The sequence below is a fragment of the Anabrus simplex genome, chromosome 1 (genome assembly GCF_040414725.1).
Source record: "Anabrus simplex isolate iqAnaSimp1 chromosome 1, ASM4041472v1, whole genome shotgun sequence".
NCBI lineage: Eukaryota > Metazoa > Arthropoda > Insecta > Orthoptera > Tettigoniidae > Anabrus > Anabrus simplex.
The window spans coordinates 812,092,079-812,118,248 of record NC_090265.1 but is presented as its reverse complement, the minus strand read 5'-3'; the positions used below and the strand labels follow the sequence as shown (position 1 = coordinate 812,118,248).

Below are 26,170 nucleotides of genomic sequence, written 5' to 3'. Positions count from 1 at the left end.
CCATCTTCAGGGCAGCTGACAGTGGGATTCGAACCCACTATCTCCTGGATGCAAGTTCATAGCTGCGCGCCCCTAACCACATGACCATCTCGTTCGGTAGGGAGAGAAAAAGTAGCAGGTTTCGTGAGGTCCTTAATATAATTTCAAAATATGACCAAAAAAATTATATCTTCAATGGATTAGAATGGTAACATCTTAGGTGAATAACTTTGTACCCAGCCTGTAATAATATGAAGGAAAAAAGCTATTGGTCAACCAAAATGAGTTGAGTGGTTCCTGAGACTACTACCCTCCACAAACAAACAAACAAACAAACAAACAAACACACAAACAAACACACAAACAAACAAAGTTTCTCTCTTTATAATATTAAGTATAGATTTTAGATTTTACTTCAAATAGATACTCTGTTCATTTCTTCATCTCCAAAGTTCACTATGCGTTCTTTTACTCTCAACTCGCTCATAAACTCAACTGGTCAACTTACCTGTAGATTTCGAGTCATACAAAAACCATATTATGTCATATTATATCTGTTTGCAAAAGGATACTGTACATGAGGATCAACCTTTTTTTGATCTTTTTCTGATTCATCAGGACACACTACAGCTACAAAAGCTTGCAGCCAATCATACAAATTAATAAAGCGGCCACATTCCAGGTACAGCTTGTAGGCAATGCTGATATCGGGCATGGACGGAAGGAGGCTGCCCTCGTGAGTCAACTTACAGCAGTCACACTAGATTTAAAAAATAAAAAAGAGTGAATTAGACACATGAAATGTCTTACTCAAAAATAATTCTTCTAAGTGACATGAATTTGATCTAAAGCAAGAAATGTAATATCTTGTTCAACAACATAATGAGAATTATAACAAGAAGCTTTTAAGAATATAAAAACTGACAAAAAATTTGAAACTACTACTACTACTACTACTACTACTACTACTACTACTACTACTACTACTACTACTATACCTCAGCTAACATGTGAAGATACTTTGATCTGATGTCATTACCTGTGTATTTTGTTTTAATCTACCAGATGGTAGGGATATCAAAACTGTTGGGTGACCTATTGAAAATCCAAAGCCTGTTTCATCATTCGGCTTGGTCAGGAATGGAATAAATGAAGCTCCCATCTAGCAGGAGGATAGGAACTGTGCCAATTGCCAAAGCCTGTCACACTCCATGGGTCAATGATTAACGACTGACAGGTGAAACAATATTGGAGAGCATTGCTGGAATGAAAGATGACAGGAAAAACTGGAGTACCCAGAGAAAAACCTGTCCTACTTCCACTTTGCCTCACATGGAGTGACTGGGATTTGAACCATCGAACCCAGCAGTGAGAGGCTGGTGAGCTGCCACCTAAGCCACGGAGGCTCTGTGTGAGCTTTTAATTAAAATTTTGTCAGATAAACACTTCATGATTCAGAAAAGGAAACAAACAACATGTTATGAACTCTGGCGACTGAATCCTAACCCTAACAAAACAGCAGTGCCATGTTTTCATCTGAATAATCGCCAAGGTGCCACTAAACTTCACATTCGTTTTTGGCATCGTCAACTTCGGCACAGCTGGTATCCAAAATATTTGGGCATTACACTTCATCGCACACTATCTTACAAACATCTTATGAATCTGTCCAAAAAGCTTTCAGAAATTGTGTGGCTCTAGCATAGATTTTAAGATCTTCTGCTTTGGGTCTGGTTATCTCCTTGCTGAGTACTGTGCACAAGTTTGTCTGAATAGCCCGTATACAAAACTCAATGATACTCAACTGAATGCTAACATGTGGTTAATATCTGGTACTATCCAGTCCACACACCTTTATTGGCTCCCAATTCTGTCAGATATAATGCTGCCTGATTTAAGATCAAATGCTCTCATTTGTGAGCAAAAGAAGATTGAAATGAACCCTCAAATGCTTGTTTTGGATGATATTAAAGTTCTCAAGAAAACGAGTCACGTCATCCATCTTTGCATTATGCTGTCACATTGGCCGATGGGAATTTTTACCCTTTAGAAGAATGGAGAAGTTGCTGGAAAGTTGCCACAGGCAGTTCCCTACACAACATCTTTTCTGGTGAACATCTTCCTGGTGGGAATCATCTACGGCGTAAGCTTCGGACCACTCTGAATCAGGTGAGAACAAATCATGGACGATGGAGGGATGCCCTTTATAAGTGAAAATATATTTCCATCACCAGAGTGCGACTGGTACCTCTCGGCAGACGATCGCCCCTATTGGAAGTAAATGTGTACGACGTTCCTACACAGGTAGTCCCAGTGACTTTTTGGAACCAACAGAGGGAGTCATACAGTGGATCACCCAACTGGACATTCTAATATAACCAAATCTTGCTCCAAAGAAACATGTTTCCGGTCTGTGTATATTTATAAATATTGTGTACTTGTATATATGTATATAACTTGTTGCCTTATGCCAATAATAACAACAACAACAACAACAACAACAACAACAACGACGACGACGACGACAACAACAACAACAACAACAACAACAACAACAACAATAACAACAACAACAACAACAACAACAATAATAATAATAATAATAATAATAATAATAATAATAATAATAATAATAATAATAATAATAATAATGTATAGGCTTTTGGGCTTATGCAGTGTCAAGAAGATATGGTGAAATTCTTTACGTTTCACAGAGAACTATGCTCTGTGTCATCAGAAGATCAGTTCTATGATCAGTTACCTTTTTTTTTGCTTTGCGTTGCACCGTCACAGATAGGTCTTGCGGCGATGATGGGACAGGAAAGGCCTAGGAATGGGAAGGAAAGCACGGAAAACCACCTTCAGGGCTGCCGACAGTGGGACTGAAACCCACTATATCCCGGATGCAAGTTCACAGCTGTGAGCCCCTAACTGTATGGCCAACTCACCCGGTGATCAATTACTACCGTCTTGGTAGTAATGATATGTAATTTCAACAAGGAAGTAAATTATGTCAACAAAAACATGAAGATGATGTAAACAAATATGGATTAAGACTGTAAGTGTTCAAAACACATTTTATTTTGGAATGTGTTCATGAAAATTTTGACCAAGGACTACTGTTTAACATGAAATAATTGAAATCGAACCTTGGAAATGGATTTAATATTCTTAATTATTTCCTTGTATTGAAATGTGTTCCATCAAAAGGTCTTGGTGTGTGATATGAGAAAGCTTATATCATTCATTCATCGGCCAACTTTGTACCATGTTATTTCAACTGGCCACTTCTGGCTTTGACGTCCGCCAGTACTTCCACAAACGTTTTCGGTGTCGTTCTTTCCTCTTCTGCATCCATGCCTTTCCTGTTTTTAATTATGGCTTGTCTTGCAAACCCTGGAACGCTTGAAGTCTCTTCTTAAGTGGGACACGCTCCTGGATGTGTGATTCCCACTTCTTCGAGGTCTCTATCCACCTCAATGAACCAAGCTCCTTTGGTTTTCTTCTGCTGAAAGAAGGTAATGATGCAGTTGGTCAGTCTTGTTTGGTGCATTCGTGTCACATGCCGGATAGTATCGGTAATCTTCTCTATGTGGGTGTATAGTTCGTTATTATGTCGTCTTCTGTACTCCCCCATTGTCTTTGACAGGACCTTAGATCTTTCTCAAAATCTTCCTTTCTTAGGCCTCCAGTTTCTCAATCAAGCCTTTTTTTATTCACTGCAAGACATTCTGAAACGTGTAAGACGTCTGGACAGATGACATTGCAGTAATGCCTCAGCTTTGCTTTGAAAGATATGGACCTTCTCTTGTTGGTTAAATGGTACGTCGCTTTCCATTTTGTTCATCCGTAATGTAAACGATTCTTTCTCTGACAAGTTTGGTGTTATCAGTTCTCCCAGATACTTGAACTTATCTACTCGTACAATTTTGTCTCACTGGGAGCTCTCTGGGTGCCCGCTTGATCGTAGTTAAACAATTTCTTTTCTGAAACGAAATCTATAGACCTGCCTTCACTGCTTATGCTTTAAGCTGAAAAACCTGTTCCATGGCTGTGTTTAAGGAAACGGGAAAAAAATATTGCAAGATCGTCTGCAAAGGCTAGGCAATCCACATCAAAATTTTGGCTTTTGCACCTTAGCCTGACTGCGATTTGAACTCCTGGATTATTCAATTCTTTGCGCTACTCTCAGATGAGTTTTTCAAGGACACAGTTATTATTATATGCATTTTCTAAAAATTTAAACTAAATTCTTTCATTGTCGAGCAACCATTACGACATATTAAGCTTTCCTGATTGGTCGAGGATGTAAAGGACCTATTGTCAGCTCTTATCAATTATCCCGACCAATTAAGATTCCAAGAGCATTCGCTCATTGTCTTGGGGAATTGCTGTGAGACAGTCATCTTATGACCTCATAGCATCTCATTATTATTGTCTTGGTGCCACATAAATGTAACTTAATAAGAGTTTGGATTTATTAATTAATTTAATGTAAATAACCTTAGATTTTCAACTATTATAATTTATTACCCTCATATTTTTATTTTGATGATGTAAATGGTATTTCAGTCATACTTGTGGGGTAGTGTGGTTTATTTAAAAGGTTGCTAAGACTAGATTAAATTTGAAATTCTATTTCCTTGGTATCTTTCAAGTATTTTTTCTCAGGCCGGCCTCTTCTTTTCTTCCCTAGTACTTTGCCTTCAAATATATTGGTGATGAAGGTGCTGTGTTTCCTCTTAGTACTTCTAAATTTGTTTTTCTCTCAGTCCAGCTCATTCTTGTCATTTTCCTCCATACCCACACGTGAGTTTCTGTGTCCCAACAAACACGGATGAAAGCGCTTAGACCATTCCGCGAACAAATAAAGAGGTTGGGATCACTAATTAAACAACACAGAGGAAGCAAGGAAACTAGTCCTACACTCATATAAGATACACTAATAAATTTAATAATAATAATAAAGCTGCTGCTTTATTCTTGGTACTGTATCTTGAGTTCTTCTATTGGCCCAATAATCCTTTATTTTCTAGCTGAAGTCTGTTTTGTTTTTTAAATCTTCTATTGTAATTTGTAGTTCCCTCGTATCTTCCTTGATTTCTGTAATCCATCTAATGTTGCTCTTACTGTTTCACAATTTTTCAAGAATTCTCCTGGTGATCCTGTTTTCTGGTGTCCTGAGTAGATGTCCTAAGAATGAGATTTGTTTTCTATTATTATTATTATTATCTATATATTAAAAGAGTTTACTAAAAACAGATTTGGTAAATCCTGTCTGTCCCTTCTACTGGACCGATTTGCTTTACTTTTGTTTTATTCTCTCCGGAATTACCTGCTGGTGAATCATGAGAGACTGATAGGTTTGAAAGTTCATCCAGCTTTGAGTAATCACAAAATCAAGTCATTAAATGATCACTCCAACAATTGCAGGTGAAGGCTTACCTAACCCACATTACATTCTGTACTTAGCAGGTTGCTAAACGACTAACACCTTCATTAATATTCTGATACATGTGATTTTCATCCTTAGTAATGTCATTGTATTCGGGAGATAGTAGGTTCGAACCCCACTATCGGCAGCCCTGAAGATGGTTTTCCGTGGTTTCCCATTTTCACACCAGGCAAATGCTCAGGCTGCACCTTAATTAAGGCTACGGCCACTTTTTTCCCACTCCTAGCCCTTTCCTGTCCCATTGTCACCATAAGACCTACCTGTGTCGGTGCGACGCAAAAAAAGTAATGTCATTGCAAGCAGCCATGTTTGATTGCTACCTGTGAAGTCAGAGAGTACTGTATATACTTCCTCTGATGATGGAAGAATACTATTCTCTGCTAGATAGTCTTTGATTCTCCGACCTTCTCCAGCTTCTAAATATACTCAAGAGATGGCCAGAACGTTCCTAATAACTTACTGTTAAGAGAATACAGTCTACGTACATACAAACAGGAGGGTACCAAGTCGACTAGCCTTCTGAATGACCGTTACAAAGCACAGGGACAAACTCTTGAAGAAGTGGGTAGTCTACTTATCTGAAGCAGTATTCAGCCATGGCCAATTTGTATGTTGCACTATCTCGGGAAAGATTGTCTGAAAAATGTCAAGATCCAGATACGCCCCAATCGTCATAGCACAGGGAATATTGTACGGAAAGAAGTGTTATAAACTATACTACCAGTATTAAATGTTCATAAAACTACTGAAAAGGGCAGGTAAAACAATATGACTGTGACAGGCATATCAAGACAGTTCCACTAGTTATTATTTAAAGAGAATTAAGAAATGTCTTCTTTTGGGATATTAGGATGAGATAAGATATCGATCAACTGGAAAGCCATCTTGGTACATAAGCAAATATGATCCATCTGTGACACACATGAAATTCAGGACAATGTTATAACACCAGTACAAGAAAAATACTAGAGTTGGCAGCACTAGTCTTCTCCCTCCTCAGTTTTCACACCATCAATTTTCTCAACACATACTCTCCTCATAGAGCCAACTAATATACTGGTGAAAGCTGTTACAATAATAATGTTATTCTTTTTACGTCCCCTGGACGTTAACTAAGAGTGATATTAACCCTAGAACCGACAATGTTAAATCTTGTGGTGGCAGCCATATTTGGCAGCTTTCACTTGTCTAAAAAAAACTACAAAATATCTGCAAGGTTTGAAATAAATCTACAAAGTTTTACATTTCTACGTAAAGCGAATACACTGAGGATTGTTGCGAAGATAACACAAAAGTGCATAAAAGTATTTTGACTAGAAAATGTACAGCCTGTTCAAAAAATGTAATTCCTAAATTCAAAATAATAATAATAACATTTTTGATCACACGTACACAAACCTAGAACAAAACAAACTGAGATATGTGGATTGTCAATAAAGTATATGTAATCCACCAGCAAAAGTTTCATCACGCTGAGAGGTATATTCTTGAAAATATTAGGGAAAATGTATTGGCATGCAATCATTTGGAGTCACGACCTTAAATCACGTTATGATAGGGTGCTTTATGGGAGGTTCATCATCACTTTCTGATATTTGATACAAAGAAATAACTGATAAACATTCCAAATCTGACTCTGAATCTGTCAGTTCATTCTCAATAACCTCAAAGTCAAATCCGTAACTTTCATCTTCCAACAAATTTCACACTACTTCATTTCTAATTTTCCGTAATGAAGACTCCATATCTAGACACACACTGTACTAAAAATGTTCATAATCAATCAAGTAATATATATACAGAAGTAAATAACTCGCATTGAATGGAAAACTACAAAATTAAATTAAATAGGATAGCAAAGCAGAGCCTGTGAAGGTTTGTTTACAAACACTACAGAAATGGCGCTAAAACAGATCATCGGAAAACTGCATTTATTTATTTCTGTGAAATTACGGCCAGAGAGGTTGTAACTATGAATGAAACTGAGCTCGCGGCTGCTGGGGACATTTAAAATGACAAGAAGTTGACTGTCATGACATCTGTTGAAGAGATGAGGAAATTACAAGAAGAATACGAACATTTCAAATATTCGACAGTTGCCAGTTCAAGGGTTAAGAGGATAGAAACCTTTGAGACATGGTGTTGGTGTCGGCTGCAATGGATAAGTTGGGTGGAGAAGAAGAACAACACTGAGGTAATGAACACTGTCTAGGAAAAGAGACAGCTGTTGAGTCAGATTAGGAAGAAACAACTTTCTTGGATGGCACATAGGCTTCGACATAAGAATGTGTTGATGGAAATTTTGGAAGGTAAAATACCAGGAAAATGCCCTCGTGGAAGACCAAGAAAAACATTCATGATGACATTTCTTGTGAACTCAGGATGCAGGAGCTATGCAGACGCACAGGATCAACCCAGGTGGAGAAGACTCATCACAGCGGCAAATCAGTCATTAGACTGAATTACTCAAAGAAGAACTAATTTTGACACTTTTTGGAGATGTCAAGGTGCCGGAATGTTGACCCGCAGGAGTTCTTTTATATGCCACCAAATCTACCAGCACGAGGCTAACATATTTGAGCACCTTCAATTAACACCGGGCTGAACCAGGATTGAACCTGCCAAATTGGGGTCAGAAGGCCAGCACCTCAACTGACTGAGCCACTCAGCCCGGCACATTCTTTACACCAGTCATTGAAAACCAACTCCTGTATATAGATTATAGAGTTAAGAAATTTAGTTCTTCACTGAAGTAGTTCAGTAATTATTAAAACTGATACTTAGTAAAATTTATAACAAAATATTGCATTAATCATACCAAGAACTGGCATTAACAACCTTACAGGAAACATACTGACACCCCAAATTAAAACCGGTAATGCTACTGAGTAAATAAATGGTTAAGGTAGTCTTATCTCCAATTACTTTTTGTATTTCAACTACATTTTCTACAAATCTTAAAACTAATATCTGATTTTACTCACTTCAAGATAGAACTGTGGATCATTGAGAGCTGTGTGAATGGCTGCTCTTGGGGCACCTACTATGTGATTTCGAATACTTGACACTTTGTCGAAGAACAGTATCTCAGCCATAGGCATAGCTGTTGGAGGACTTAACAACTTTGGAAAGGCTTCTTCAGACAGATAATCCAGCAAATCTTTGCGGGTCAATTCAAATGACGATAATGGCTTTTGATGTTTTGATAGTTCCAACAGTTTCTGAAAATGAGAAAATGGCAGTTAGGGTACAAAGTACATTCCAAGAAAGGTGATAACTTGATAAAATAAATAATTTTCTATCCCATTCTTGAATGAAGAGAGATTATTTAATAGCTTATCGCATTCACTTACTAAAATCGATGCTAAGCTAATGTTTGCTGAATGAAAAGCAAGTACAGTGAAATCTCCATACAACGATTACTGATACAACGATAATGACCTCTACAATTATAAAATATTCTGGTCCTGGCATTAATTCCAATCATTCAATGTAAAATTCATTTCTATTTAGCGATACACTCGAAAATGATAAATCTCACTATTACAATAGCTTTTTCAGAACCCGCTGACATGCTTTCCTCCCAGTACTACGATAATGTGAATCAAGAAAGAGTAAAAAAACAAGCTGCCTCATTTGAAGAGCAGAAAGCATTGTTTATTTCCAGTAGGAGATATTGCATTCTGTAAGGTGGTCATGAATTTTCTTTAGAGTTTTGGTTGTGTTCTGGAGAATCATTTGGTGACTCTTGGCACAACAAGATCTTTATGTGCTTTCTTGCCTGTAAAGAATATGAAACAAACTGTCATTTCTGATGTTTGCAGTAGTGCTGAATGGTGCTAACAACAATATAATGCTGTTAATACTGTAGATCTTTGCTAATATGAAAAACAAGTTACATAGTAAATAACAGAGTACAGTATAGTGTTGCCAACTGAACACGAGATAAGCTATTCAAGTTTAAATTTTTGTTTATTTTTTGTGTTTTATGTTCTCAAATCTAGTCTTTGTTGGAATTAAATGTTACCAATAGTGAGGTAATTAATGTACTCGTAGTTCAATTGTAGGATATTTACCTATACACCTGTCAAAATGAGAAAGAATTATGGTTAAATCCTCAATATAACAATAACTCTCTGTGCAACAATATTTTTCTCCGGTCCACCCAGTATCGTTACATCGAGATTTTACTGCATTTGTGCCTGTATTTCATAAGAATGATCCATGTATTACTAACAAAACTGAAATTTACTTGAAGTAAAAAAAGCAGCCTAATAATAATGATGATGATGATAATGATGTTTCACTGACGCTAGTAAATCACCAGACTCTTTCAGCCTTCCTTCAAAATGTTCCCTCTAATGCAATAAAATGCGTGTGAATATCACCATGGGAAATATAATGGTCATATTGACTCATTCTATAGAATAAATTCACTCTTCCCTTTAAAAATGGAAGGATGATGTACTTACAGAGATATTCACACACATGAAATAATAACCAAAATAAAGCCTTATAAACAAAGTAACTGCATTGTAAAAAAAAGCTGAAAATTTACTACACTTATTCAAGAATATATTCCTATGTTTTGTAAATTAAATAAGCATAATTAGCATTTTTTAGAATGTAGAAAAAAGATCACTTACATCCTTGAACTGATATCTATTCATTTTTCCATTTGCTGAAATGTCGAGTTTTCTAGGGCTAGAACGAGGAGAAGACGACACAGTCTCATGACCCAAATTTTGGATCTTACAACGATATTCAGATAGTTTTGATCTGAAATTGGAGAGAACTGTATGTTGATCTCCTGTTTTGGAATTCAGCATGTGATCTACAGTATCAAGCTTAGCCAACAGCTCCTCTTTGGACTGGAATCCTAGAAGTTGAAAACTTTCTCGGAACTCTGAGCTACTGACTATAGGAGCAGACACTGCAAGGCCGTACAGCTCACGCATCTGAAATCAAAACATGCTACAAAATCTCTAAAAGAAAATTTAGAGCCAACATTACCTTCATTCTAATTTTCTTATACAAAGAAATGTCCTAAGAGATCACAATGCTGGGGACTGGAAGGAGGAGGAGGAGGATTCATCAATTGATTAAAATGAGAATACAAAAATACATACACTATTTTTTCGATAGGGCATTAACTCTAATTGAATGTAAGAATGTGCAACTGAGGTCACTTTCTATTTAGATTCTGAATACATCATGACTGAAGTCTAATGTGTACACTGCCAGTACATCAGCACAAACCGAGTTATGTTGTGAGTTAGTAATGAACCTACTTAATATCATAATAGGCTTGAGCACAGTACATGTGGGTCATGTATACTGGGTGCAGTAGAAACAATGACCCATTTGAAACATATTTCAGCATGATACATTAGAACTCATATTATTAATATGCACTGTTTGAAAGAGCATTTCATACCATTATTTACGCATTACTTTTCGCAAATGACGTTCTTCAGCTTGCCACCACTGTCGGCAATGCAAGATTTGGCATGTTCACACATGCTTGCAATAACCTTATGTAAATTGTCTTTTGTCATTGACTCAATTTTGGAGCAAATGTTATTTGTTTTGCCAACGGTTTGTTGTCACACGAACACATCAAAAGTTTTTGGCAATGCAGGGATTTTTTTTTTACAATTGGCTGTACGTCACACCAACATAGACATGTTTTAAGGCGACAATGGGACAAGAAAGGGCTAGGTGTGGGAAGGAAGTGGCCATGACCATCCATAAGGTACAGCCCCAGCATATGCCTGGTGTAAAAATGGGCAACCATGGAAAACCATCTCCAGGGTTGCCAACAGTGGGATTAAAACCCACCATCTCTCCCAGCTATGCGCCCTAAACATGGCGGCTAACTCGCTCAGTAATGGTTTTGAGCTCCTAGATGTTCCCTGGCTTGTTAGCTTATGCTTGAGGAATCTGCACAGATAAAAATCACATTCTGATAGATCAGGTGAATAGGCTGGCCACAGTACATCAACAAACCAAGCAAAAATGATGCTCCAGAAATGTTCTTCGTAAGGCTGTCATGTATGTTCTTGCTGCTCAGGCGGTTGTCCAGTTGGAAGCACAACGAATGTATATTGATATTTTTACGATGCATTTCCAATGTTATGAATACGACAGATTACTTGGATTCCGCAGTATAAAAATGAAAGTGTGAAAAATGTAATGCCAGTTATATAAGAAAAATTGATAGAAATTTTCAGACACTGGCAGCATTACCTTGCTGGATAGCAATTCCTACCTCCTACCTCAGGAATTCTGTTGAAGAAGGGATCTCCAGTAATTCCAGATAATATGCTTTTTATCCTCTTGACATAATGTTCTCAACATTTCGATTGCGAACACCAAGAAGATGTAGTTGTCCGTCACTGCCCTGTATTTTGTCCTTTTAATGTGCATGGCCAATCCATTGCAGAAGCTGCAGCCTTAGAAGTGTGAGGCAGATGAAACGGTCCATACGTAATAAATTTGATTGTGTTCCGTATTGACGAACATCACAGCAAATTGCTAGCAGTATGCCTTAGCTACTAAACATAATTTGTGGACCAACACATCCACCACTTATATGTCAAACACCTAATATCGACACTAAAGCAAGGCTTATAAATATATCAAAAGACATTATAATATCTATGTAATATTGGAAAAAGCTTTTAGTGTGTTATTTTAATTTCCTTTTTTTAACCTGTCAAGCAGTACATTTCTTTCGAGGAGCTACTAACACAGTGGCACATTTTCCATAAGGTACTGGGAAGTAACATATCGTGTGATACTCTTGCGAAGTATAGTATTTTTATCAGGTTCAAAAGTACAGAATATGTATCAAGCTATCAAAAATGATCATGGTACGAAGGGCAAGGTGTCTGGCTCACTGAGGAAAGCAACGGGAACTTACGGTGAGATACTTTTAATTGGTCAGGTATTTTCATCAGATGTAAAAAACAGTCTAACTTTCAAGCTGTTAACATGATTACAGTGCCATGTGAGGCAACAGGAAAGCAACAGGAAACCTACAATAACATACTCTTGTGCAGTCAAGTATTTTATAAGGTTTCCCTACTTATTAGTTCCGCAATTCAGGCGTGATAAACAACTGAAAATATTCTAGCGGATTATTTACGTCTTCAATTTGTACATTCAGTACAGGTTGCGCCGTAAATGTAAATCTCGGCCGTTCAGATCCTATCTTTGTCCATACATCGGGCAGAATATCACTGCTAGTGCTACCATCACGTTCACTTGAGTTGCTTTCACCATTGCACTCGCTATCTCCTGACATTTCAACATTAGTCTCACTATCAGATGACAAATCACTCTCTGAATTGTCACAGTGTAATAAATGAAACAGTTCTTCTTCTCGCAGACGTTTCCGAGCTCCGCTTGCACCTGCCATAATGAACTATCTACCACTCTCAGCAGCCTGGCGACTGGTACTGACTGGCCGCCAGCTGCGCGTGAAATGAAAGCATTTCGCCCGGTCACGTGGTTTTAGGAGAGTGCTGCTGTTGTAGACAAACCTCGAAACTAACATACACGCATAAAGGAAAGCAATCTCGGACCATACGACGGAATAAGCTGTCATACCCATCACCGAAAGATATTTACAATGTAATGACGAAATATTCCGTCTTGGCCACTTAGGAAGCCATGCGGCTATGACGATTTATTCCGTCATTACCACTTGAAAGGTTAATTATGATTGTGTTTTCATTCTAATGTAATATTTTACTTCAAGACTTTATTCCACACAAGGACAAGATACCCCCATTTAACTCCAGATGTATATATAAACAACTGCAATTCAACTACGACTCTCAGGTTATCATAAGCATATTATATAAACAAGTCTAAGACATGTCAATTTTAGTGTATTATTGGTGATTGTATTGCATGTAACATGATATTTTTTTTTTCTTCCTTTTTGTGATTAAGGCCGAAGACGACCCAAACAACAGGGTCGAAACTAGTCCCAACATTAAATAAAGATAATTAGACTTTATTTAACTGGTACTGAAGCTAGATAGACCTTCATTTCCCCCTCCGTTTTTAGATGAAATGGTGCTAAAGTATCTACACATATGGCATCCCACAGGAGAGGTCTGCCCTTGCTACACGGAACTAAAGTCAGACCTTTAGGGCATTTACCATCTGTATAACTAATGCCACTCGGTTCCAGGATAGAAGGGATATCAATAGACGTAAAAGCTCTTTTGAAGATGTCATCAATTGAACAGTGTCTTGAAAATCGCCCTACACTCTCAAGGTCCACTCACACCTACCTGAAGAAAGACCCAGAGAGAGGAAATTCAAGGAAGAATTTCTCCTACCGGAAGTGCGCCTCACCATTTGAACAGTTGAGTTAATTAACTTAACCACTGTAGTCTGATATTTATAAAAAGTCAGTATTGACTATACTTATAACAAGGCTGACTTTTAATTATCGAAGGTGTATTTATTGGAATAAAGATTTGGACAACTGTTCATTAAAACCTGTCAGTCAGTTGTGCGCGAAGCGTTGGCGCAGCTGAACACAACTAATAGATCACATTTTAACTATTACTCTGTTGGCTGGAAATCTGAAAGGGAAGAACAAAGGCAAAATTGGAGATTTTGGGTTCACAATAATTTAACTAGAAATGTAAATGGTGAATTTTCTACATTGTTTCAATCACAGCTGCACCATGAAGAGAAATTGAAAGTGTTTGAACGAGCGTTGTGAAATTTCAACAGCTATTTCAACTTGTTGAAGAACATTGAAATAAGCATTTTACAATATTTTGTGAACCCATATCAGTGACCCTACAACTGGTTGTATATTTAAGGCAGGTTAATTACTTGGAATATTTAACAGTTCATAATGTTCTATGTTCTATTTATTACAAAACCATAGTGGCATACGTAACATGAAAACATACATTCAATTTTCATTATAATAAAATTAACAATGTCTAGTCCTGCTCATCATCATCTTCATTATTTCCAGTTTCCAACTTCCCAGGTCGGGTTGTGAATCAAGGACTTCCATCGCTGCCTGTCTCTCCACCACTCTTCTCCTATTTAAGTACATCTTCCGGTTTTTTCTCCCCTCTTCTCTATGCACTCCCACACTGAATCTGTCCACCTCTTTCGGCGTCTTCCTCGTGGTCTCTTTCCAGTTAACTTCTCTGAAAAAGCTTTATTTGGCACACTCTCTTCTCCCATTCTCATCATATGCCCATACCACTTAAGCTTTGTTGTTTCTATCCTGCCTTGAAATTTCAAGATTCCTGTCCTTTTCCTTATCTGTTCATTTCTAATTCTATCCTTTCTGGTCTTGCCCTTGATACCTCTTAGGAATTTCATCTTTGCTGCCTGTATTGTACTCTCCTCTCATTTTGTTGTAGTCCACGATCCAGCTGCATAGGTTAGTATGGGTTCATAATAGGTTGAATATAATACTTTCTTACATTCTTCGGGACATCTTGGTTCCACAAAATACCCATTACACTCTGGTAGAAGCTGTTTGCTTGTTGTATTCTTTTCCCAATTTCCTCGGTTATCTTTCCATCTTCTGCGATCACACTTCCCAAGTACTTGAAACTTTTAATCACTTCCAGAATTTTACCATTCAGTTTTATCTTTCCTCTTCCTTCCTTCCCCTTGTCATCACTATCGTTTTACTTTTCTCTGTGCTTACTTTCATCCCAAATTTTTCTCTCTCTTGATTCCATACATCTACTTGCATTTGCATTTTCATTTCATCCTCACCCCATATCACTATATCATCTGCAAACAACATGGCTTTTTTTGCCTGTCTTCCCAATCTCTGTTTAATGTTCTTATGAATTACATCCATGACTATGATGAACAGTATGGGGGATAGTATACTTCCCTGTCAGATACCAGTTTCAACTTTAAACCATTTTGTTTTCCCTACACTAGTCTTCACACTACTAACACAATTTTTGTACATAGCTTTTATCATTTGCACTTCTACTCTGTAAACTTGTTTTTTCCTTAATGTGTCTCATACCAACTGTCTGGGCACACTGTCATAAGCTTTCTCAATGTCAATAAATGTCATCATTATGTCTTTTCCTAACTCCCATCTTTTCTCCATCATATGTCTAGTCCTACTAATGTACTAAAACTTAAGTGGTACTGTTATTACACATAATTTTAAATAACAATGCAATTTTTAACTAAAAGTAATAACTTATCAAACATAAACTTAACTTAAGCTATCGCTACTGAACTACTGTTCAAATGTCTCTCAGGAATGGACTCAACATGGTTGCAAAAACATTCGAATATTTTACGAACACTGACTTCACGTATTTCCTATTGCTCCCTCTGGAGCATAGGGCCTTGGCAAAATTTCTCCACACAGTATGGTTCCTTAACTTCACTCCAGGTCTTGTCCACCTCTGCGATTTCCTTTTCGATCGTCCTCTTCCAGGTCTTCTTGGGCCAACCTCACTTTCTGGTGCCTTGACGGTTCCAGACCAGCGCCACCCTCTCAGCATCATCTGGCTTCCTTAATGTGTACCCCCATCCAGTGCCATTTCCTCTACTTGATCTGGATGTCAATCGGCTGCTAACTGGTCATGGTCCAAAGATCTTCATTTGAGATTATGTCTAGCCACCTCACACCTGTTATGCGATGTAGAAATATATTAATGAACATCTGCAGCTGGTTGTTGAACTGTTTTGTAACTTCCCATGTTTCACAGCTGTATAGAAGAATTGATTTTACATTGCTGTTGAAGAGGTGGCCCTTAGACTTCCTGGAGATGTTTCTATTCTTCCACATGAGTCAGAGCTGGACAAATGCGTCATTTGCCTTCTGGTATGGTTTTGAATATCTTCCTTTGCTCCCCCATCTGTTGTAACTATACTTCCATGATCTTGATGATCTTTGATGGAATTCTGTATTCCTCGAGGGTCTTCCACATGATTCTTTGATTTACAGAATCGAAGGCTTTCTCAAAATCAACGAATGCGAGGCAGAGGGTATTCCACCATTCCACACTATGCTCTACGATGATTCGGGGTGTATCGATGAAATCCACACAGCTGCGATATTGCCAAAATCCCGCCCATTCCTTTCAAAGTCTTCTTTCTACAGAATCCTTTACATGATTCAGGATGACAATCGATGGCACTTTGTTTGTAATGGAGAGGAAGGTGACACCCCTCCAGTTGTTGCAGTTTGTTGTATACCCTTTTTCCGATAACTTGAATACAGTAAAACCTCGTTAATTCGAAGTCGTTGGGACTCAAAAATCGGACTTCGAATTACGTGATTTCGAATTAACCGCCAATTTGCAATTCAGAAGTACCAACCCTTGCCGCGTTACGAAATATTCTAAGAACGTTACTGCATGCAGTTAACCTTGATTCACAGTTTATACCTTTCAAATGCCATGAAAAAAGAACTATTTCCAAAATGTATCCAAAAAAAAAGGGTGCATTTACAGTATTCAAATAATGCACTTGCATATCTCACTGCAAATATAACCTCACGCAACGAAAGATAGAAAAAAAAAGCACGATTCAAAGACGAGGAGAAATCTATGCTGGCTCCCATGTACAAGTGCTTTATTCATTGGAGTACTATACTGTATGCATTTTAGATGCCTTGTATTTACACAGAAAGTACCCGATGCCCTTAAAATCAAACTTTCCTATGACTCTATCCTTGTACAATTTCCCGCCATGGCACTTTTTTCGTACTTCAGAAATGTAAACACTTGCCGCGTCACAAAGTATTCTAAGACCCATTAATACATGCAATCACCTCGATTCACAGTTTAAACCTTTCCAATGCCATAGAAAAACTATTTCCGAAATGTATCCAACAAGGTGCATTTACAATGTTCAAATAATGCACTTGGATAAATCACTGACGAACATAACCTCACGCAACGAAAGAAAAAAAATCACAATTCAAAGACGAGGATAAATTATGCTGGTTCCCCTGTGCAAATGCATGGTTCCCCTGTGCAAATTCATTATTTTTTGGATATCTGTACTGTTTGCATTTTTAGATGCTTTGTACTGGGATGGAAAGTGCCCGACGCCCTTAAAACGTAGCTTATCGAACTTTTATATGACGAGGGGATAAAGTTTCTCGCTTCCATGTGCATTGCAATTGCAACGCACTACAATGACCCCCATCCCCGACCCTCGAACGATTCTTCGGCTGGCACTTTCTCCTTGGGCTCGCATTAAAAGAAAGCAATGCAGTTTCATCGGCAATGACAGTATTGTTCGGTGCCTACGAATTTATTATATGAGCCACGCTTTTTCGTCAACTGTCGGCATCGCCAGTGTTCGCGCATTCTGTTTTCCCGCACACTGCCCGTTGCGTGATATTACGGCGTTCCTGAAAAGGTTGAATACAAAAGAATTCTGATTTCATTCAACTTGGCAATCATGAAGCGCCCTGTAGACCCACCGAAGTGAGTAAGTGCGGAAAGCTACCGTACCCCTCCACGTTCCGGAACACGCGTTCTATTATGACGCGGATAAATTTCGAGTTGAAATTACTCTAACATACTATTGTTTTAAAATGTAAAGGCAGTTTCGAATTAAAAGTCTGAATTTCGGTAATGGGGCCGACATTGTACTTCGAATTACGAATTATCCGTATTTCGAATTAAACAATTTAAATAACATGCAAAACGGTATCTCATGTTTCCGGGAACGAGAGCTTCTTCGAATTACGTGGGATTTTGAATTAACCGATTTCGAATTATCGAGGTTCTACTGTATCAACTCCTTCTTCCAGTCAGTCAGTCAGTAGTTTCTCCTCTTTCCATATCTTCTCCAGCAGTGGGTGCAGCAATCTGATTGTAGTATCTGGGTCTGCTTTCAGTATTTCTGCTGAAATGTTGTCCAAACCTGGTGCCTACCCATTTTTCATCTGCTTCAACACTGTCTGTACCTCATTCTGGGCTGGAGAGTCAAGGCTGATGCCTGGATCACTTTCTGCTTCTTCTTCATCTTCCCCTTGCCACTCATTTTCCATTACCAAAGTTAAATTCTGGCGGGAGGAGCAGAAGAAATATTCTTGCCAAGCAATTTCTTCCTCTTCGGTGTGGTGCGTCTCCCCTCCAGTAGCGCAAGTTTAAGCCACAACATCTCTTGCAGAGTAAAAGAATATTTTTCTGCCTACGTGCCGCATCTCCTTTATGCTAGGTGTGAGCGTGGGCCTTTAGGGCAACTTAAAAGCATAATGGCCATAAACGTCCACATCTGTTCCATATATGCTCTTATGCAAATCGCATATCTTCCCACCAAGTTGTAAGCTGACTGTGATTTTAAATGACATATTATCCATGTGTGCCCACATAGCCTTAGGCTATGAGCCTGCTTCCTTTTTCTAAAGAATAAGATGTCATGCTTGTCTGATGAACACGACAGAATCAAAGAGTCAAGAATTCAACAGGTGTTTATCATATCCCAACTTCTTTGTAAATTCAGGAATGGTGGTTCAAATTATTGGTCATGGCATTCCAATGATATCTTGCATTAGTGATGATGTTTCTCGTTTAAAGGGGCCTAACAGCTAAGTCATTGGCCCCTAATGGTACAAGGTGAACTAAATTAAAATTAAATTTTCAAAATCTAGCCAATGAATAGAATCTAAAACGAATCTTCCTCTACCGCTTTTCCCACACACCTTGTAGGGTCGCGAGTGCAAACTGTGTCGCATATGTGGATTTGGCCCTGTTTTAGACCGAATGCCTTTCCTGACGCCAACCCTATGGGGGGGGGGGGGCAAACAAAAACAACCAGTCCCTGAGCCAGAAGAATTAATGTCACGCGATTAAAATCCCCGACCCGGCCGGGAATCGAACCCGTGACCCTCTGAACCGAAGATCTCAAAGCTGACCATTCAGCCAAGGAGTCAGACAATAGAATCTAAAATGAATGATGATGAAAAAATGATCGTGAAACAGAAAGAATGAATGGATCCAATTCACAATGCCTTACGTACTGGGATATTAAACTAAAGGGGTCCAAAAATCCAGGTCACCAGACCCTCATAATGGTAATAATCACTGGTAAAGCAGAACCATGGTGTTCCACCTATAGTGGTACAAATCACAGGTAACGTAGACTCATGGTGTTTCTCGCATGGTGGTACTAATCACAGGTGATGTAGAACTATGGTATGACACACAATGGCACCAATCACTGGTAACACAAACCTATGGTGTTTTGCACATAAGGGTACTACTCACAAGCAACGCAGACCCATGGTGTTTCTCACTCAGTGGAACTAATCACAGGCCACGTATACTCATAGTGTTGCTCACATAGTGGTACTAATCATAGGTAATGTAGACAGACAGTGTATCACACATTATGGTAACACCCACAGGCAACACAAATCCACAGTGTTCCTCACATAATGGTATTACTCTAAGGCAATGCAAGCCTGGTTTTTCATCACATAGTGCTACTTATCATGGGCGCCAGCCAAACCTGTGGTTTTTTTCGCATAGTGGTGCCAATCACAGGCAACATAGACCCATGGTGTTTCTCATAAAGTGGTACTACTCATAAGTAACGCAGACCCATTCTGAACACAGTGGAAACGACCGGTGGAATGTACACGATGATAGTTATCACAAGCAACACCCAGACTCGTAGTGTTCTTCACATAATGGTACTGTTCGTATGTAATGTAGACCCGTGTTTTTCCTCGCAAGGTTGTACTACTGTCGTGGAAAAAAGTAGACACACCCGAGTTAATACGTTAATAAAAAGTTTATCCTTTGTCCCACACAGAAAAAAACTACACGAAAATTTAGCTTATTTTATTCTATGTTTAATTACGTGGAGTAGAAATTTTGATCGCACCCAGTTAAAATTTTAACGCAGGTTGAATGAACAAAAAAAATGCCGGTATTTTTTCCACTTTCCAACGGAATGCTGAGTTTTAAAATTCATAACTTTAAAAGTATTGATCTGACCGTTACCAAACTTTAATAATAATAATAATAATAATAATGTTATTTGTTTCACGTCCCACTAACTACTCTTTTACGGTTTTCGGAGACGCCGAGGTGCCGGAATTTAGTCCCGCAGGATTTCTTTTACATGCCAGTAAATCTAACGACATGAGGCTGACGTATTTGAGCACCTTCAAATACCAGCGGACTGAGCCAGGATCGAACCTGCCAAGTTGGGGTCAGAAGGCCAGCGCCTCAACCGTCTGAGCCACACAGCCCGGCACCAAACTTTAATACATCTTAAAGTAACTTATTGTTGATCTATATACCAAGTTTTTATTTCATCTGACATTTGTTAAAAAGATTGTTTTAAACTTTGTGAAACAACATTTTCTCATTACTGGGTGATCATAGCCGCAAAAAAAAAAAAAAATGTGGCTTGTTATGAAGCTCATGACCATGTCGGGCTAAAATTAAAAGTGCATTTTGCCTGCATGCAATTGTTTCATATTGATTTGTATTTAATTGGCGGTTTTGAGAGAAGGAAGCAGCGTATCCACTGAGCGCTGTTGCCCAGTTGGCCTATTTGCCGCGCCAACTGACCTCTCACTGCTCTGTATCAGCTATGAGTTATGTAGAGCTACTTCGCAATGAATGTGTTGTGATGTACAATGAGAAAGTAGAATAAGGTAATAACATGCTACATGACGAAGAGTGGTACTTTCCAACATCACCCAGAACTTTAAATATAAAACGTTTCAGAAGATCAACGCATCCCACCTTTACTATTGACATCATGAAGGGATGATACACTTTGAATAAGCCCTATCACCTATGGAAAAAATACCAGCACTTTTTTTTTTCAACCTGCGTTAACATTTTAAATGGGTACGAAAAAAATTTCTACTCCATGTAATTAAATAGAATAAATTTTGATGTAGTTTGTTTCGGTGTGCGACAAAGGATAAACTTTTTATTAACAAATTAACTCTGGTGTCTATACTTTTTTCTAGACAGTAGTCATAAGTAACGTCGTCCCATGATGTTCCACATATAGTGGTACAAGTAATCGCATGGTTTTAATGTCATCATCCCTTGGTTGCGCCTTTTAGTGAATGTAAGTGAAGATAAATTTCAATGACATGGCCAATAACCAAACCCGGGATCCAAAAACCAACACGCTTATCATTCAGCTACGGAGTCTGACAAAGAGTAAAGGATTTTTCGGCACATACTGTAGGGGTTTAAACTTTTCCTGCCCGGGAAAATTCAACGATGTAGGATAAACACCCAAGTTTTACATTCCTTTCAGAATCGAGCAGTGAAGATTCTCACAGTATCTTTCATTTTGCCCGCGATTCTCGTTGTTCAGATAGAAGTGAGACATTTTGAAGAAACAATGACTTCTTCTCTACTTCTAAGGAAAGTAAGTTTCCAAATAATTCTGAGAAGGGCACTGATGCATTAATCACTAACGAAACAAAGAGGTCCTTCTCATAAACCAGAACTTATGGCAAAATATGAAATATACTACGTATTTTCTAGTCATTACATCGAGCGCTGGTACAATAAAGGTTTTAAACAACTGACAAAACAACAAACACCTACTTACTGTACAGCAGGGAACGCCCAATTGATGTTCAACCCGGCAAAGTTGCTATACAGTTTCCAGGGCCAAGTGCATTGTTCTCGTCGGCCGGTAAGCTGCTTTCTTCTCACACTACCACCCAATTAAATATAAATCAATATAAAATCAACAACTGCATGCAAGCAAAAAATAGTTTTAATTTCAGCTATATCACCCAGTAATGAGAAAAATGCTGTTTCACAAAACTTACAACCACTAGAGCTGTCGAAATACACTCTGTCTCCTTCCAATTGTTGTGGCCACTCTGCTTTATGATTTTCAATGATTCCCTAAATAATACCAGCTGAATACAATACTAAGATAGTCCCTTAAGCAAGTTCACCACCGAACGCTAATTATCGCAATGACGGGACGTTTTCGTCAAAATCCATAGGTATGTTGTAGCCATCCTTTCATGAGATAACATTATCTTGAAAAATGCTTGATTGAGGATTTAGCATTGATGGGACTGAAATTTCTGGACGGTTGATCTGGGAAATAGTTTCTTCTAGGAGTGGATAACACGGGAATTTTACAACATGATTTAATTAGGATGTTCGTGGGACCACATAATAGAACAAATAATGCAGGAAAACGTAGTTTCCGGGAACGGATAATTGAGGTTTCACTGTATCAACAAACTTCTGAAAAGAACATTATCATGGAAATCGTGCTTTGCAGCAAATACTTTCTTTTTCTTTTTCATTCCAAATCGTTGTGTTAAGCCTAACTAAGGGCCCTGTGTATACACTCCTGACATGTATCAGCAAATATTATAAAAATAATCTAAAATATACAGTTGCAAAAGCGCATAATTTAAGATTCCTGATAAAGAAGTCTTTCACTCTCGCGGGAGCAAACGACTTCCAGATAAACACGTGTAATGCTTGTCTAAGGTTAGGTCACTTCTTAATATGAAACTGATATATTCGTGAAGTTTTCTACCAGCACATCCAGCTGATTTGAAGGTTGGGGTGATTATTCTCTAGGTGGAGTTGTCGTGTCATGTACTATATCTCTTTGGAGATCTTGAAGATGTACAATCAACACTAAACAATAAAAATGAACAAGATAGTGATAATCAAGGACCCAAATCTCACCTAAGTACTATGGGAAGAATTTCCATAATTAAAATATAGAAATTGTAGAGAATATTATCAATCAGTACACCACAATGACAACCACCGATCCCACCCAGAACCACAGCACCACAGAACACAATATGTACAGTGGAACCTTGAACGTCCGTTCTTGGAGGGACCACAATAAAAAAAGTACAAAATGGAAAAACGTAAAATCCAAAAACGAATGAAAACCATTAACAATTTGGCTAAACATTACAAAAATGAAATATGTATAATTATAATCTTACAAACAAACATAAACCAAACCAAACTACAGCCTCAATGGGCCTTCGCCTACCAAGCGACCGCTGCTCAGCGCGAAGGCCTGTAGATTACGAGGTGACGAATGGCCAGTGTGATGAATCCTCTCGGCCATTATTCCTGGCTCTCTAGACTGGGGTCACCATCTCACCATTCAATAGCTAAGACAATTTTTTTTTTTTTTTTTTTTTTTTTTTTTTTTTTTTTTTTTTTTGCCACAAATGATCTTTGCTCCAATACGGCTGATGATGACCCCTAGATGGGTCGAAACTAGTACCGTATAATTTTGTAATTTTGTGAATATATTGTATTGAAAAGGTGGAAACATTTACGTTATTATTATTATTACTTATATATTATTAATAATTTGTCATATCAGTACTAAATTTTTTAATAACTGAGCTTTTATTTCTCCAGATCTTGCTCAACTTATCAAGCATTTATAATTTGGGGGTTCCAGAATTAAAGAGGTCTAATCCCTTTAACAGTTTACATTTTCCTTTCAAGAAATATTAACTATTTATTTTCAAGAACTTAGCGTGTTTAAATTAATTGATGTACTTCATTCTAATGTTTTTATTCTAATTTTCTCACCCTAACTTTACAATCCTACTTTTCTTATCTTAATTTATCAATGTTACTTGTTATTTCAGAGTATATTCATTAAATTTATTTTGTTTTAAATCGTGTTCCTCATTTCATGAAGTATTGGTAAGAGAGCTGAAGTGTAATTTTAAAAATTAGGTCCTTGCCTTTTGATTTTACCATAATATGGCAGGGTTAGTATTGCTTTCACATGTGATTATTGTCACTGGTAAGTAATTAGAATTATTGTGACAGGCTGAGTGGACCTGGAACCAGCCTTCATACCCCAGTAAAAAATGCCCTACGTGGCCAGGAATCGCACCCAGGCCCTCTGGGTGAGAGACAGGCAAGTTAGACCGTGAGGCCAGCTTCAAACATTAATTACCGGTATGCAAGTTAAAAATCTCAATACTTTATATTCAGTTTTGCCAGGGAAACTTTGTCAGTTTCCTGCAAAAACATCTTTCAGTTCAGCAACTTTGATCAGACAAACTCTTCAAAAAATCTAATAACGCAAAGCCAAACAATCAATCACAAGTAGTTTTTAATTCTCTAATCTAATAAAATAAAAGCACATTCGATATAAAAGCACCCTATATGATGGCAAAATCCCTTCTATTTTTTAATCTTCCACTGTAACTTGCTCACCGGTATACTGTTCGTAGTCAGTTTCTCTAAATTTTGTGCACATAAATTACGCCTACATCGACTTTTAAAGGTTATGCTGAACTCTGGAATATGGTTTTGAATGTAACTATCGATTCTCAAAGGTTCTCGAATGCATTATATTCAATCCTAGCCATCACAACTTTTTTAATAATCATAATCACATTGGAAAGAGAAAAAGTATCATCAAAACTTCAGAAATTATGGTTATTTGTGACCTTGAGCTCAGCTGGAAAGCACGCTCACTGTACAAGTCAGAACGAGTGGGAAATGATACAAATATTTTAAATGTAATGTGCACAAATAGAACAACTGTAGTTTTTATGCTACTTTACCATAAAAACATAAAATTCCCAGTTTATTAAGACCAAAACAGTAATAGGCAATCCCAAGAGCTGCCATGTCTTTATGTATGCAACGAGCAACATCTGTTCTGGTCTCGATTAACATAATCGTATATGATAATATTAAAAAACTAAATTTGTGTTAAAAAGGAGCAGTTTCGATTCCTACCTGAAAACCCAGTGACTATACGGTGCACCGAGGGAAGTGCCGAAAACCTGTTTGGCGATACAACCAAAAAAGAAAAAAAAAAAAGAAAAAAAAAGAAAGAAAAAAAAAAAAACATTAACACCGAACATAACATAGACGTTTTACAAGTATGAAGATTTGACGAAACCCGTTCCATCTTCAAGTAGAGCAGTCGAAATGTGTTATGTTTCCTTCCAATTGTTGTGGCCACTCTCTGCTTTATGATTTCTGAGGATTCTCTAAACAATACCACCCCCCCCCCCGAACACGATGCTAAGATGGTCCCTTATGCACATTCACTGCTGATCGCTTTTTTTTTTTTTTTTTTTTTTTTTTTTTTTTTTTTTTTTTTTTTTAGCACATTACTTGCTCTAATTATCACAATAATGGGATGCTAACGCCAAGATAAATAAGTATGCCATAGCTGCCCTTACGTGAGACAGTTTCTTGAAAAACACTTGATCGAGGATTTAGTGTTGATAAGATTGAAATTTCTGGACAGCTGATCTGGGAAATCGTTTCTTCGAGGAACGGATAATGTGGGATTTTCATGTGATTTAATTAGATTTGCTCACGGGATCACATAATTTGAATGAATAATCCAGGAAAGCGTAGTTTCCAGGAATGTATAATCGAGGTTCTACTGTATGTTCTCCTAGTGAAACCACAGGACAAGGCAAATTCACCACCTTGTTCACTGCTAGCAAATGAGCAATAATTCCAATATAATTTGTTTTGCCCCACACCATGAAACAATGTACGGCAATTCTAAGTAATTTTGAAAAAACAAAATTATTTTTATTCCTTGTCCTAAATATGACAGAGATATAACCTACTCTTAACCTGAATTTGTGGGGTTTATAAGCAATATTTATGATCTTTTAACAATGTGCGTTCTGAACTTTCACACTCTGTCATACAATTTCATTAGAACATGGCTGAAGGGTTTAAGGTACACCACTCAAAA

The 26,170-nt window shown here is 37.8% G+C and overlaps 1 protein-coding gene across 1 annotated transcript in view; it reads right to left on the bottom strand.

Annotated features, from left to right (window-relative positions):
- Nucleotides 1–26,170, bottom strand: part of Orc3 (origin recognition complex subunit 3) — a 105,541-nt gene that overhangs the window by 33,711 nt on the left and 45,660 nt on the right. Inside the window, exons 10-12 of the mRNA XM_067146956.2 lie at nucleotides 10,081–10,392; nucleotides 8,419–8,655; nucleotides 552–739 (exon numbers count right to left, since the gene is read on the bottom strand). Coding sequence (XP_067003057.2) covers nucleotides 552–739; nucleotides 8,419–8,655; nucleotides 10,081–10,392 — 737 coding nt within the window. The remainder of the gene's footprint in view (nucleotides 1–551; nucleotides 740–8,418; nucleotides 8,656–10,080; nucleotides 10,393–26,170) is intronic.